The sequence below is a fragment of the Tamandua tetradactyla genome, chromosome 2, assembly GCF_023851605.1.
Source record: "Tamandua tetradactyla isolate mTamTet1 chromosome 2, mTamTet1.pri, whole genome shotgun sequence".
NCBI classification, from domain to species: domain Eukaryota; kingdom Metazoa; phylum Chordata; class Mammalia; order Pilosa; family Myrmecophagidae; genus Tamandua; species Tamandua tetradactyla.
Genome location: NC_135328.1, coordinates 48,211,197 through 48,228,028, shown reverse-complemented (window position 1 = coordinate 48,228,028; position 16,832 = coordinate 48,211,197). Strand labels below are relative to the sequence as shown.

The 16,832-nt window shown below is 33.2% G+C and overlaps 1 protein-coding gene across 4 annotated transcripts in view; it reads right to left on the bottom strand.

Moving 5' to 3' along the window:
* Positions 1 to 16,832, bottom strand: part of PBX3 (PBX homeobox 3) — a 276,187-nt gene that overhangs the window by 59,530 nt on the left and 199,825 nt on the right. For all 4 annotated transcript variants that reach the window (XM_077145083.1, XM_077145059.1, XM_077145073.1 and 1 more), the window contains one exon: positions 10,892 to 11,027. In XM_077145083.1, the coding sequence (XP_077001198.1) occupies positions 10,892 to 11,027 (136 nt within the window). The remainder of the gene's footprint in view (positions 1 to 10,891; positions 11,028 to 16,832) is intronic.

The following is a 16,832-nucleotide window of genomic DNA, read 5'->3' as shown; positions in this document are numbered from 1 at the left end:
GAAATAGCAAAACCAATAACCAAATTTATCTGGAAGGGCATTGTGCCCCAAATAGTTAAAAATATCCTGAGAAAGAAAAATGAAGTTAGAGGTCTCACACTACCTGACTTTAAGGCATATTATGAAGCCACAGTGGTCAAAACAGCATGGTACTGGCATAAAGACATATATACTGACCATTTGAATCAAATAGAGTGTTCAGATATAGACCCTCTCATCTATGGACAATTGATCTTTGATAAGGCAGCCAAACCAACTCACCTGGGACAGAACAGTCTCTTCAATAAAAGGTGTTTGGAGAACTGGATATCCACATACAAAAGAATGAAAGAGGATCCCTATCTCACCACTATACAAAAATTAACTCAAAATGGATCAAGGACCTAAACATTAGATCTAAGACCATAAAACTATCAGAAGAAAATGTAGGAAAATATCTTATAAATCTTATAATAGGAGGCAGTTTCCTAGATCTTACACTGAAAACACAAGCGTTGAAGAAAGAAATAGACAAAAGGGAACTCCTCAAAATTAACACTTTTGTGCATCAAAGAACTTTAACAAGAAAATAAAAAGACAGCCTACACAATGGGAGACAATATTTGGAAACAATGTATCAGTTAACGGTCTAGTATCCAGAATATATAAAGAGATTGTTCAACTCAACAGCAGAAAGACAAACAACCCACACAATGAAATATTATCCAGTTCTAAAAAGAAATGAAGTTCTGATACATCTGACAACATGGATGAACTTTAAAGACATCATACTGAATGAACTAAGCCAGACACAAAAGGACAGATATTATATGATCTCACTGATTTGAAATGATTAGAATAAGCAAATTTGTAGACTCAGAAAATAGAATATAGGTTATCAAGAGCCAGGGTAGGGGTAGGGAATAGGGAGTAAATGCTTAAAATGTACAGAGTTTCTCCTTGGGATGATGGTAAAGTTTGGTAATGGATGGGGTGATGGTAGCACAATACTGCGAATGTGATTAACACACTGAACTATATTTTCGGATGTGGTTAAAAAAGGAAATTTTAATTTGTATACATGTTTCTAGAATAGAATTAAAAAAAAAATCCATAGGACTGTACAACACAAACAGTGAATCTGAAAGTAAACCATGGACTATAGTTAATAGTACAATTATAAAAATGTTCTTTCATCAACAGTAACAAACGTGCCACACTAATGCAAGGTGGTATATTGGAAATGTATTTTATGCATGATTTTTTTGAAAACCTACAAGTTCTCTAATAAATAAAAGGAAAAACAACATCATACAAGTTTGTTCTATTTTAAAAAGTAAAAGCATATTAATATCTGCTCCACTAATTAAGAACGTGTGACAATTCAAGTAGGAGTTACAGCGCATGACACTTGGAATAATTTCTTCTTTTGTAAATTTTCAGGGGGTTCTATAGAGGGGAATTCCATCTTAATCAATCAATCCAACCCTTAAGAAATCAGAGATTATGTTAACATGCTTTTAAATTCTGGGTTCAGCATGCAAATCTATGTTAAGGACACATATTTAATAAGACATTTAAAATGTCTTATTACAAATTAATGTAGGACTAGCATAAATTATAAAATTTTCAGTTACCCATGCCTGTTCATAGCTATAATACATAGTTAACTTTATTTGTTTTGTGATTGTAACTGACTTTAATAATATTTCATTTAACTCTATGTGTCCAAAATATTTTCATTTCAACATGTAATCAAAATAAAAAAATTACCATTGAGAAATTTTACATTCCTTTTCTTCATACAAAGTATTAGAAGTCTGGGGTGTATTTACACATAGTTAACTTTTAAAACTATAGTATATATTGATTTACTATGTCTAAAACCACATTTATGATTGGCTTTTGAAAATCTGCTCTGGCCAAAGTCTTTCCATCACATTTACTGACAACTTGATCCTTTACTGCTCATGCCAAAAGCATTAGAGTCATCCTTGACTCTCTTTCTCTCACTTCCCACATTCTATCTATCAACCCTCTAGGTTATATCTTCAAAATATACCTGAATCCCTGGCAAAATGGGACAGAAATCCAGGGATGAGCTGGGACCCGGCCTCAAGGGATTGAGAAAACCTTCTTGACCAAAACAGGGAAGAAAGAAATGAGAAAAAATAAAGTGTCAGTGGCGAGAGATTTCAGAGTCAAGAGGTTATACTGGAGGTTATTCCTACACATTATATAGATAACCCCTTTTTAGTTTATGGTAGTATTAGAGAGGCTAAAGGGAAGTGCCTGAAACTGTAGAGCTGTGTTCTAGTAGCCATGTTTCTTTAAGATGATTGTATAATGATATAGCTTTTGCAAAGTGACTGCGTGATTGTGAAAACCTTGTTCTGATGCTCCTTTTATCTACGGTATGGAGAGATGAGCAATAAATATGGATTAAAAATAAATAAATAATGGGGGAACAAATGTTAAAATAAATTAGGAAGAGGGAAATACTAGTGGTCAATGAGAAGGAGGGGTAAGGGGTATGGTACGTATGAGTTTTTTCTTTTTACTTTTTATTTCTTTTTCTGGAGTGATGTAAATGTTCTGAGAAACGATCATGGTGATGAATATAGAACTATGTGATGATATTGTGAGCCACTGATTGCACACCAAGTATGGAATGTTCATACATTAAGAATGTTTGTGTGGGGCGGGCCACAGTGGCTTAGCGGCAAGAACGCTTGCCTGCCATGCCAGAGGACCCGGGTTTGATTCCTGGTGCCTGCCCATGTGAAAAAAAAAAAAGAATGTTCATGTGTATGTTGATTGGTTTTATTAATAATTTTTTTTAAAAAAAGGGTAAATGCATATATAATTTTGCTAGATATTGCCAAATTTCTTTCAATAGAAGTTGCACCATTTTACATTACCCCCTGCAATGAGAGTGCCTGTCTTCTCAAAGCCTCATCAATACAGTATGTTGCTGAACTTTTTAGATTTTGCCATCCTCAAAGATGAGAAATGATATCTTATAATATCTTGTTATAAACAGGGATAAAAATCCCCTCTTCATACTGTATGAGTATGAATAGCCAATTTAATTTCTTTTTCTGTGAATTGTTCTTTCATATACATAGTCATTTTTCTCTAGGATTGTTGGCCTTTTCTTTATTTTTAGAAAATCTTTATATATTATGAACATTTAGTATTTGCCTAGCGTATAAGTTGTACTATTTTTTCCCCAGTTTATCATTTGTCTTCGTACTTTGCTTATGGTGTTATTTTTGCCTTGGAAACGTTTTTTATTTTTATGAAATAAGATTTATCAACCCTTTCTCTTATTGCTTCTAGATTTTAAGTCATAGTTAAGAATGTTTTTTCCACTTTTAGGCTATAGAGAAATTTATTCAAGTTTTCTTTTCTCTCTCTCTCTGTTTTTTTTTTTTTTTTTTGGTATGCTGTATGGTGAGGGTCACATTTCATTATTTTTCCATGTGACTATCCCGTTATTGAAACATTTGTTGAAAAAACATAGGCCAGGAATCAAACCCAGGTCTCTGGTATGGCAAGCAAGAATTCTACCACTGAAAATTATACCCCCAAGTTTTCTTTATTTTTTTTACTTTATTTTCTTTTCTTTTCCAAGTTTTCTTTTTTGACTTATATAATTTAATTTTTATATTTAAATCTGTGGTGCATTTAGAATTTTTTTCTTGTGGATTACATGTATGGCTATCCAACTGTCCCAATACCAGTTAGTTAAAAAGTCCATTTTCCCGTACTGATCTGCAATTCTGCTTTCTTTTATTCTAAATTTCTAAATGCTACTGGATTTATTTCTGGACTTCTTGTTTTGTTTCATTGGCCTATTTGTCTATTCGTAAGGCCATATCAGCTATTTTATTTCTAGAAGCTTTATTATCAAGTTTTAGTACAGTAAAACTGTCTACATCCACCCCCTACTGCTTTACCTTGTCAGGTTTTTCCTAACTATTCATGATTCTAATAAACATTATTATCAACTTTTCTAGCTCTAGGGAAAAAAAAAACATTGGGGTACATTATTTTATCAATTAATTCAAATCTTACATCTTTATGTTGTTAAAATTCCCAACTAAGAACATGGTATGTTCTCTCATTTGTTCAAGTTTCCTTTTTGTGTGTTTCAGGAGTGTGTAATAGTTTTCCTCATAAAAGTTTAGGTCTTTTCTTGTTAAATTTATGCCTATATACTTTATTTTATTTTGTTTTTTGCTCTCATAAAAGAAGACTTCTCTTTCCTTAAAAAAAAAAAAAGTGGGGGAAGAGAGAAATAAGAAAAAATAAAGTGTCAGTGGCCGAGAGATTTCAAAGAGTTGAGAGGTTTATCCTGGAGGTTATTCTTATGCATTATATAGATATTCCTTTTCAGTTTAGGGTGTATTTGAGAGGTTAAAGGAAAGTACCTGAAACTGGAGAGCCATGTTTCTTGGAGTTGATTGTATTAAGATACAATGTTTACAGTGTGACTGTGAGACTGTGAAAACTTTGTGTCTGATGCTCCCTTTATCTAGGGTATGGACAGATAAGTAAAAAAATATGGATAAAAAGTAAACAAACAAATAATAGGGGGTACAAAGGTTGAAATATATTGGGTAGATGGAAATACTAGTGGTCAATGAGAGTGGGGTAAGGGGGTTGGTATGTATGAGTTTTTTCTTTTTATTTCTTTTTCTGGAGGGATACAAATGTTCTAAGAAGTGATCATGGTGATGAATATACAACTATGTGATAATGCTGTGAACCACTGATTGTATACCACGTATGGAATGTTTGTATGTTAAGAATGTTTGTATGTTGTAGAAGAAATACTAAAAAAATAAATTATGCAAAAAAAGTATATATATATACCTGGATTCCAACCACATCTCATCACCTCTACCACTAACACCCTGATCTAAACCACTATCACCACCTTCTGCCCAGTGCATCCTGCAACTGCGCACCAACTAATGTCTCTGTTTCCCCCTTGTCTTCCACAGTCTATTGTCAATACAGTAGCCACAGCCATCCTATTAAAAATTAAGTCAGATCATGTCATTCCTCAGTTGAAAAATATTCGGTGGTTTTCCATTCCACTCAGAGTGAAAGGCCAAGCATTACCATGGCTTTAAGACCTTTGTCATATTTGGATCCCACAGCCTCTTTGACTTCATCTCCTACTATTTCTCCCCTTGCTCAGGCCACTTTTACCTCAGGGCCCTTGTTCCTGTTGTTTCCTCTGACTGGAATATTCTTTACCAATTATCCACATGGCTTGTTCATTCATCTCCTTCAATCTTTACCCCAAACATACTTTCTCTGAAGGGGCTTTCTTTACTTCCCTATTACAATTTGTACCTTCCACCTCCCTATCTGCATTACTCTCCCTTTTATTTTTCTCCACAGCATGTCACTTTCTAACTTACTACCTTACCTATTTATCTGTCTGTATCATCATACAGAAATGTAAACTCCAAGAGGAACAATTTTGTTGTTGAAGTAAACATTTTAGTCAAGTATAATATATACACAAAAAAGTAAACAAATCACAAGTGTAGATTTGGTGAATTTTCATAATGTGAACATACCCATGAAACCATGACTTACATTAAAAAACAGAACATTATCAACTCCTGAGGTCAACCTCAGTGCCCAATCACTACTCCCCCAAGGATGATCACCATCCTGACTTCTAGCCTAACATCTAAGGTTAATTTTGTCGTTTTAAAACTTTTTTAATAAATGGAATCACAAACTAAATGTCTGTTTTCTTTCATTTAACATTATATAGTTACATATAATTGTAGATCATTCATTCTTGTTGATGTATACTATTTCAGCACACAAATATACCACATTTATTTATCCATTTTCCTATTGATGGACATTTGCACTGCTTCTGGTTTGGGGCTATTGTGAACAATACTGCTAAGAATATTCTTGTGATCACATCTATACCTTTTTATCAAGTATGGTAGAGGTTTTTGTCTATTAAATTCACTGAGGTCTCATGTACTCCTAGACATAGTATATGGCCATAAGTATTTCAATAAATATTTGCTGAACAAATGAATGAAAATATTCTTTAAAACATTCAATCATTTAGATGAAATAATTTGTAAGATTTCTCTAACATTTTATATATATATATATATATATAAAATTATAAAATTATATATATATATATATATATATATATATATATATATATATACATATACAGTTTTGTGCCATAAAACTATACATGTACATACATATATATGTATAGTTTTATGGTACAAAACCCAAAATAACCCCTATAAAGCTACCACTCAACTTAAGAAATAGACTATTAACAACACCACTGAAACTCCTTGAATACTACTTACTGATTGCTTATCACTGAAATGATTTTTTTAATCATTTTCTTTCTTTTCTTTATATTTAAACACATATATGTGCTCCCTAAACAATAAGCTGCTAGGTTTAGTTTAGTTTAGTTTTACAATTCCTGAAAATGGTATTATACTACATATATTCTGCACTTTTTACTTTTCATTCAACATTACGTTTCTAAGACTCACTCAAATCGATACATGTAGCTACAGATCATTCTTTTTACACTATTGTATAACACTCAATTGTAAGATTTTGCTGGAGTATATTTATCCATTCCCTTGTCAATGGACATTTGGGTCATTCTAAGTTTCTTTGCCATTTTCAAACTATATGACTATGAACATTTTTCCACGTATTTCCTGGTATACATGGACATAAAGTTTGCTAAGGCAATTTTCAGATAGAGGTAAAATTGTAGATTAAATGGCATGTACATGTTCTAATGTATTAGTGTTAATTTTCCACAGTGCTATATACTAATTTATGTTCCTACCATCAGTGTATAAAATTTCCTGTTGCTGTACATTCTTGCTGACCCTAGATATGGTCAGAATTACCGATTTTATTCTAATCTAAGAAAATGTAAAATATTATTTCACTGCAGTTTTAAAATCACATTTTCCTAGTTACTAATGAGAATGAGCATCTTTTCATATGATAATTAACTATTTCTATTTCTTTTATGAAATTCTTACTTAAGTCTTTCGCCTATTTTTCAGTTGACTTGTTTTGCCTTTTCCTTATCAATTTATAGGAATTCCTTACATATTTCAGCTCTCAATCCTGTTGCTAGATACTTGTAAAACTCTTCTTGCAGTCTGTGCAGTCTTCACATTTAAGAAAACGTTTTACTTGGAAATGTTTTCAAATGTACAAGAAGTTGCAAAAACAAAAATAGTACAAACAACACCTATGTATGCACTTTACCCTGATTCAACTATTAACATTTTCTTCAATTTGTTTTATTATTTACATACACTCATGTATATGCTCTCTCTGCATAAGATACACATACGTATGTGTTTATATAAGAATGTGAAATACACACACATTTTTTTAACCATTTAAAGGTAAATTATATACATCATGGATGGCCCTTTATCCCTCATAAGTCAGTGTATATTTCCTAAAACTAAGGATATTCTGCCACATAACTATAGTACAATTATTGGTTATAATTTAGTTCAGTTCATTTAACCCAATAATGCCCTTTCTGGCATTTTTTTCTTCTCCAGCACAGGTTCCAGTTTAGGGTCAGTTACTTACCATATTTCTTAGGATTCTTTTAATCTGGACCATTTTCATGGCCTTTGACATTTTTGAAGAACAGCGTTCCCTCCCTTGCATTTTCCCTCATAGAATGTTCCTCATTTTTGGTCTGTCTGATGTTTTCTGGTGATTAAATTAAGGTTACTCATTCTCAGACAAAATACTACACACAATGACCATCTGCCCCTCACTGGTGAAGTTAATTTTGATCACCCTGCAATGCTTTGTCCCATTTTCCCACTGTATAATAATTACTTTTTCCTCCCTTGCTACTGATAAATGGTCCATGGAGAAACAATTTAAGACCATGTTTCTCATCAAAATTTTCTCCTTGATTTAATATCCATTGATAATTCTTGCCCAAACCAATCTTTACTAAAATAATTGTATAATGCTGATTCATTTATTTACTCTTTATTAAGTACTTTGATAAACAAAAGTCTACCACTGAATTTATAGATCTTTTCTTTTAAAAACAGATAAGGAAACAAAGGCTAAAATATATTGGGAAGATGGAAATACTAGCAAACAATGAGAGGGCTGGTAAGGGGTATGGTATGTATGAGTTTTTCTCTTTTTTCTTTTTATTTCTTTTTCTGAATTGATGCAAATGTTCTAAGAAATGATCATGCTAATGAATATACAACTATGTGATGATACTGTGAGTTATCGATTAGACACCAAGAATGGAATGATCATATGGTAAGAATGTTCGTATTTGTATATTGTTATGTTTACAAAAAATTTTTTAAAAATAAAAATAAAAAAAAACAAAACAGAAAACGGCAGGCCATGGTGGCTCAGAAGGAAGAGTTCTCGCCTGCCATGCTGGAGACCCAGGTTGGATTCCCGTGCCTGCTCATGCAAAAGCAAAACAAAACAAAACAAAAAACAGATAAGATCCCTGTTACCTGAGACATTCTGAGTTCTGTTCAAGAACTCTCCTACCCTCAAGGTATTAAAAATATTTCCTTCTGAAGGTTACTTACTTATTAATTACTGAGGATTTTAAGCAGTAATAATAAATTATAAATCACAATTCCATATACTCTAAATCTCGTAAAAAGTTTTGCTACAGTTGCCTACTTTCAATGGGTTTCATTTTTTCTCATTATGTTAGCTTTGTATATGAACGATGTTTGGATTTTAAATTGTATTGTAGTATGATATATATTTTCAACAATGGTTAAAAAGAGCCTGGTCTATCAGGCCTAAGATGGAAATTTCCTGCTTTCACTTCTAAGCAACTTAAACAAAAAGCCATTAACTTATAAAGATGGCAACTGTAGTCCTTAGTCGTCAAAATGATAAAATTGCTTGTACTTCAGAGATGAAGGGGAAATTAACTTTTTAGATAGGAAATAGGTAAAAAAAAATAAAAAAAGGTGGGGGGGACTGACGCAAGATTAGTTTAACATGCTTAAGCTCATAGCTAAAATTCTGTTTGAAAGGCTAACTTGGGAGAAACAAAATGTTTGCCTTTTAGACAGGGTACTATGTCTACTAAGCCTATATTATTTCTACATCTCAAGTCATTACTAAAGATGTTCCAAAACCTAATAAATCAATTTTTTTAATAAAACAAGTGAAATTAATGTAGTGATTAAATGTATTTTTAAAACCTAACTATAATTGTTTTTATCCTTTTTTTTTTTTTTTTGCATGTGTGCATTTTTTCCCCTACTGTCCTATTTTAAAAGTAGCATGAAACCTCCCTAATTCAGGACAGCCAGAGAGAAAACCTTTCTCTCGCTTACTCCACAAGCATGTGTTGACCAGGCCCTATACCACACACAAGGTGCTAGGCATCACAACTAATTAAAAAAACTGCTTATACAGTTTAAAAGAACCAAACAAACCATAGAATTTGTGCTTTTCTTCAACGGTACATAAAGAAGTAAAAACAAAAAAGGGGAAACAGAAGCAGGGAAATCCCTTAATTTAATCTGAATCCAAGAACATTAGATTAAGTCAGAGAGCTGTTGTCAGAGCTGGAAAACCAGACTTGGTATCATCAGCTGGTGTTCATCATGAGCCTAATCACTTCACTAATGTTCAAGGAAAATCTTAACATCAAAATATAAACACTTACAGTGAATATTCTTTAATTTCATCTTTCTTGTCTGATCCTACATATTATACTGCTCTCAGGTTTTCAGGTGACAGGGAGTACTATATAAGCTGGCTAGTAGAGTTTATAGAATATTTATGTCTTTATAAGTTGATAACCCAAATCAATTATTTTCTATTTCAAAATGATCAAAAGGAATCAAGATAAACCACGATTTCATAAGAAAATAGTAACAAATCTCAAATAAAATCTTAATACTAGATCTAAAGTTGCTTTAGAGGTTCTGAAGAAAATACTGCCAGAGTAGGGTTGGAAAATCATCTTAGCTCAGGCCCTGTTCGCTTAAATAAGAACTTAAAATACCGATATGAAATTTTAATTAGAATCTGAAGGTGATCTGTAGTACGTTTGACTTCAGATGTACAGCAGGAATATTTTTGAGAAACGAGAAACTATTTTAAAAATTTTGTTTCATGTGGCCCCTAGGGAATGATCAAATTTCTGCCAAAGGTTAGCTTTCCTTAAGTTCCATTGTAAGAACTGGCTAGTAAACTACCACTCTGGCCATGTTATAAAGAAGTGCTATTCAAATGACTATTTATAAACAGTAATAAGTTTATTTAAATAAAATTGTATTTTAGAGCTAATGCCAAGAGCATTTGCTTATTTTTTTTAAAGTAGAGTTGTTTATTTATTAAAGTGTCTCTAATTCTCAATCCAAAGACCTGATTATTTGCCTAAAACTAAACATTTTCTTTAAGAAGAAGACACTTAATTTCAGGGCCACAATTTATTATTATAAATGGATGTTACGAAAAATAAAAACAAGTGACAGACATGAACTTAATTCTTTTGCTCAGCAGATAACAAGGAAGCAAAGAAAGCTTTAGGACCCAAACATTTAGCATGTTTCCAAGAAAGGACTTGGTGAATTCCTTGACGCTTTCACCAAGAGTTAAATTAAATTTCCTTTTGGCAACAAATAAATTGGTTTCTCACTGGTAGAAGCTTAGTTCAGTCATCTAAATCAGACTACATGCCATTTACTGGAGAGTTATTCAAGTGTAAAATGTATCTTGTTTGATGCTAGAACATTTAAATATGAAATGAGGAAAATGCCCTGAGGAAGGAACAGGGCTACTATATTGGTAGACAAAACAGAACCACAGGGTCCTCTCTCACCTGTGACACTGTGATGCTGCATTTCTTAGCCAGCTCCTCTTTGGCTTCTTCACTGGGGTAGGGGTTGCTGAGGTGTGAGTAAAAATATTCATTCAAGATTTCTGTGGCCTGTTTGCTGAAGTTACGCCTTTTCCGTCTATGACAAGGAAAAAAAAAAGGGGAGAGAGAGAAAGAATCATAATTATTATCAGCATTAACCCAAAAAAAAAAGGGTTAGATTAATTAGGACCATATAATAAAGCTGATTTTTATTTTAAATATTTCTAAGGTCTAATTTATTGCTAAGTATTTTAAATTATATTCTTGGCATCCTCCAAAGCACTACTCAACTCATTTAGGGTGTAGGATCACTAAGAGAAATGTTAGAATGTGAAACACAATTAATTTCATTCATTAATTTATTTAACAAATATTTATTGAAGATCTGCTATGTTCTAGGCACTCAAAGAAGATCCAGTGAAAAAAAGACAAGGTCCCTGCTACCAGAGAACTTACAGGGGAAGAGAGGGCTAAGGGAAAGAAGAGAGAGTTGGGGGGAAGAAAGATAATATGCAAGTTTCACAGAAATAACTAATTACAAATTATATTGACATGTAAGTGCCATGAAGAAAAATTATTAAGTATAATGAATGTTTATAAGAAAGAAACATAATACCAATTGTGGAGTCAGGAAAGGTTTCCTTGAAGGAGTGACATTTCATCTGAGGCCTGGCAGATGTGTAGGAATTAGTTAGACAAAGGTAGAGGGGAAGAGGAATATGTAGTAAAAATGGTTCTAAAACAGAATTTGGCAAGTCTAAGAAGCAAGAGGAGGCCGGAGCACTGTACAAAATAAAATGTGTGAGATGAGTCTGCAGGAGGGGAAGGGGGCAGATTATAACAGGCTTAGTGGACCCCATAAGAATTTTTGGATTTTTATTCTAGGTGCAGTAGAAAGCTATTAAAGGTTTTAGGTTTATGTTTTAAAAAGATCATTCTGATTGCTGTGTAGAGAATTTTTAGAGGATGGCATGAAAGGAAATACAGAGACCAGTTAAGGAGATTCACTGCAGTGGTCGATTTGAGAGATGATAGTATCTTGGCAGAGGATGAGAGCAATGCAAATAAAAAGATTCAGGATATTCAAGAGGCAAAAGCAATAGACTTGATGACGAATTGGATGGGGGAAGTGTGAGGAAGAATTGTGAAAAGTAAGGAAAATAAAACACGTCAAGAAGGACTTCTGGATTTTTCTGTTTAAGCAACTGCCTGCATTGTTTTTTTATAAGAGAAAGAGTAAGAGAAAAACAACTTTTTGTTTTTGCTGTGTGCTCTGTGTGTGTATGTGTGTGTAAGATCAAAATATTTATTGACAAAATATTTCAAATAACAAGTAATTTTATATTTGTTTTTATTAAGATTTTAAAGAATTTCAGTTTAAATATTAGCATGCTTTTATTTCCAAATAATACTAATTTTTCCTTTCAAATAATCTTAATAAGTTTTTGTACTCAGAAAAGAGAGTCAAGTAGGCCTTTTTCTTACCAGATATAATAGCTTTTTTTTACTATTTATTTATACTATTATAATATAATAATTTTTATTATTTTATTTTACTATTATTTTACATAACTAATAGTTATATAAAAACTATTATATATGGTATATTTGTATATATGGTATACAATATATATATCTCATATATATATACCATATGAGATTCTTCTAGCTAAAATGATATCACTAACATGGTAGGTTAAATATGTGATCTCTTTTAAAATAAAGGGAGAATCAAAGGAAGTAAGAAATCTAGGTCTGATGTAAGTATCTCCTGAGATTAAGGGTCCTGAAATTTCTTAATTTCAATCTTTTTTTAGGGGGGTTTCAGCAACTGCTTCCTGTTGGGATAAAGAAGAGATTCAAGATCTATTTAAGAATTAAAAATCCAATCGGCTTGATAATGGATAGAGGGAGCTGATAGAGGGAGCTGATTGGGGAAAGAAAGGAAAGGAAAAATACACTAAGAAGAACAGCAATTAGCATTTTTGCTAGAGTCATGCTTTTTTTTTTTTTTTTTTTTTAAATAAGAACAAGGAGTGAGGTGGATACACTTTGAAGAGGTATACTCCGATGAGTAGATGGATAGATGGGTGGAGGAACAGGGTGAAAAGGTCTAGAATAAATACTGAAATTGTCAAACCTGAGGGCATTACCTTATCCACAGATACAATTTGTTGAGATTTCACATAACGAAGTGTTCATAAAAATCTGGATTTCTGACTTTTTATGAAAACTAGGGAGATCACCCATTCTAGGCCCACATTCTTGCAAGGCTGCAGTGTCTGAAGCTGAATGATGGCTGTCCCCTTAAATATGAACCGGTTTGTTCTAATCCCCATCACCCCAGCTTCACTCAATTCCATTATATGTAAATATGTGAATTTGTGACTCCCAGTCAAAAACATGGAGTCCAACAGCAAGATGCAGGGCCAGAATGATGACACAAGGGCAGAAGGTATCTTTGAGAAATGAGGAGTTATGAAAGGAGAAATGGGCAGAAACATATTAAGGAAAGCAAAGATAAGTTTAACTCACTTATCAATTTTGCCTAGGAGTGGTTTTTAGCAAACATCAAACAACAGTAAAGAACAAATTTGTGGGGAAGAACAGAACACCTCCCCCCAGCTATTCTGACTGCATCCAAATTACAACACTTCTAGTATGAGAGCAGAGGGGCCTACCCAAATTGTTCTTAAATGTTTTGCACTGGTGCATGCTTTGGCTTGCCTAATTATCAAGAAAATGTGAGGATGGTCTTACAGAAAGCCAAAGATGAACAAAGGAATCATAAATCTGAATGGACATTTTTGCCTAGAGCAGAGAAACTTTGTCTTTTCAGTGCACAGGGCTTGCTAAGAGACACTAGAAGGACAGATGGAAAGAAAGCTCAGTATTTGCATTCACTTGAGGACATAAGAGAGAATTTGGTCTTATACTTTATTTATTTAAAATAAAAATCCTGCAGAAAATGCCCATTAAATATCTCCCCCAAAGTGTCATTCCCTCTAGGGTTCACCAAACACTAAATGGCTAAGCCTCAGGCCAGTGTGCAGTGTCACATCAGTCCCAGAGCTGTGTCCCATCAGCATTACAATATAACTAACAGCAGTTTCTGCAGGAGAAGAGACTCTGCTCCAAGCTCTGTACCTTCTCATTCAGGCTCTGCTCCCTCTGGTTAATTAATATACTTTCTCTTTGTGGAAGAAAACTAAATCATTAGGTGCACACATTATGAATAGTTATGTAAAAAAATAAGCATGCATTCTAATAAGAATGGGAAAGTATTAGTAAAGATAAGGACAGCAATTGTGTTAGGAAGGATTCCTTTCTAACAGAAATACTTTTAAGTATTTTTGTTACATCATATTATCTATTAAAATGTTTAAACGTGACACAATTTAAAAACGTTTTTTGTTTGTTTTCTGAAGCTATCTCCCTAACAATTTGTTTTGAGCTTTTAAGCAGAAATATTCATAACTCTGGTCAGTCAATAATTTTTTTGTAGCCTATTGAAGACACTTGCTGGAGTTATGGGGAATACAAATGTGTAAGGCTTGACCACTGCTTTCAAAGACTTAAGGTTTACTAGACAAGAGAAGAAATATTCATGAAAATGTGCAGCAAAAGATAGTCTGCATAAAGTTTGGTCTTGAGAAATGTATTAGCAAAATATCAGTGTTCAAGAGAAGGCAAGAGGCCATCTACTAGAGTTAATAAGGTGGTTTTCCTAAAGAAGCTGGGTTGAAAGGTTATATAGGATCTCATTAGATCCAGTAAACATTTATTAAGCACCAGCTGTGTTTCAGGCTCCATGGTAGATGTCCTCATAGATGACAACTTGTTATTCGTGAACAACATGGGGGAGGGGTTGGGAGAACAGAGTTTGCTGTGGGAGAAAGGGAGGTTAGGTGGTTAGAGGGGGAGAAAGGAATTCTAGGCAGAGGAAACAGCACATGTTTAAGATAAGAGCAAGAATTATTTCATTTTGGGTGAAACACAAAAAATGTAGTGACATACAATATGAGTGCAAAAATTGTTCAAACTTTTTGATCTAATAATTCCATTTCTGAAATTAATCTTTAAGAAATAATTCTAAAAATCAAAGATTCAAGGAATAGAATTTTTCTTTGAAATACTAGTAACAATGAAAACTTGTCTCTTCCCTTACTTTGCTTTATTTTTCTTCTAGCATTTATCACCCTGATATTACATTTCATTACGTTATCAAATAACACACTGTAGTATATTTGTTTACTTGTTTATTCTCTGCTTCACCCAGTAGAATGTAAGCTCAATTAGGGCAAGTAAATTAACCTGTCTTGTTCACCACTATATCGTCACCACAAGTAAATAATTGTAGAAGGAAGGACTCATAATGGAAATTAATGTGAACAACTTAAATGTTCAAAAATAGGGGAATGGCTAAGTAAATTATTTATTATATATTCATTTGGGAGAATTAACCGTTAAAATTATATTTAAACTTAGAGCTTATATTACACAAAAAACAATTGTTCAATTACTTATTCAGGGTAATTTTTTTTTTTACATGGGCAGGCACCAGGAATCGAACCTGGGTCCTTGGGCATGACAGGCAAGCACTCTTACCTGCTGAGCCACCGTGGCCCGCCCCAGGGTAATTTTTTAAAGCAAGAAATCAAATGATGCACATTATACCATCACAAGAACATTTTTTTTTAATGCTTTAAAAAAGCCCCCCAGAAAATTCAACTTCCCCAAGTTGAATTCTTGATATTCTCACAAGCAGTGGGGACAACCAAAGCTATAGGCTGAATCCCTAATCTTGGGGTTTGTTCATATGAAACTTAACCCCACAAAGGATAGGTCAAGCTAACTTAAAATTAGGCCTAAGAGTCAACCCAAGGAGAACCTCTTTTGTTGCTCACATGTGGCCTCTCTCTCCAGCCAACACAGCAAGCAAACTCACCACCCTCCCCCTGTCTGCATGGGATATGACTCCCAGGGGTGTGGACCTTCCTGACAACGTGGGACAGAAATCCTGGAATGAGCTGAGACTCAGCCATCAAGGGATTGAGAAAACTTTCTCGACCAAAAGGGGGAAGAGTGAAAAAAGACAAAATAAAGTGTCAATGGCTGAGAGATTCCAAACAGAGTCGAGAGGTTATCCTGGAAGTTATTCTTATGCATTAAATAGATATCACCTTGTTAGTCAAGATGTAGCGTAGAGGCTGGAGGGAACTGCCTGAAAACGTAGAGCTATGTTCCTGTAGCCATGTTTCTTGAAGATAATTGAATAATGATACAGCTTTCACAATGTGACTGTGTGATTGTGAAAACCTTGTGTCTTATGCTCTTTTTATCTACCTTATCAACAGATGAGTAAAACATGGAATAAAAATGAATAATAGGGGGAACAAATGTTCAAATAAATTTAGATCGAAATGCTGGTGATCGGTGAGGGGGAGGAGTGGGGGTTATGGTATGTATGCATTTTTTTGTTTTCTTTTTATTTCTTTTTCTGAATAGATGCAAATGTTTCAAGAAATGATCATGATGATGAATATGCAACTATGTGATGATATTGTGAATTACTGATTATATTTGTAGAACGGAATGATCAAAAGTTAAGAATGTTTGCATTTGTTTGGTGTTTTTTGGTATTTTAAAAAAAATTTTAAAGTTAAAAAAAAAAGCCCCCCAAAAGAAAAACGAATGAAATATATTAAGACATTTACAGTGACCTTTTTTTTAAGGTAATAAAAAAATCTGGTTGTCTTTTACCCCTCATCTCCTTTTTTTTTGTCCAAATTATCCATAATGGGATTGGCATATTTAAAAAAGAAAAATATAATAAAACTAAATTTTTAATATCTTAACCAAAAAAAAGCAATGCAGACTAGGGACAAGTCATGCATAGAAA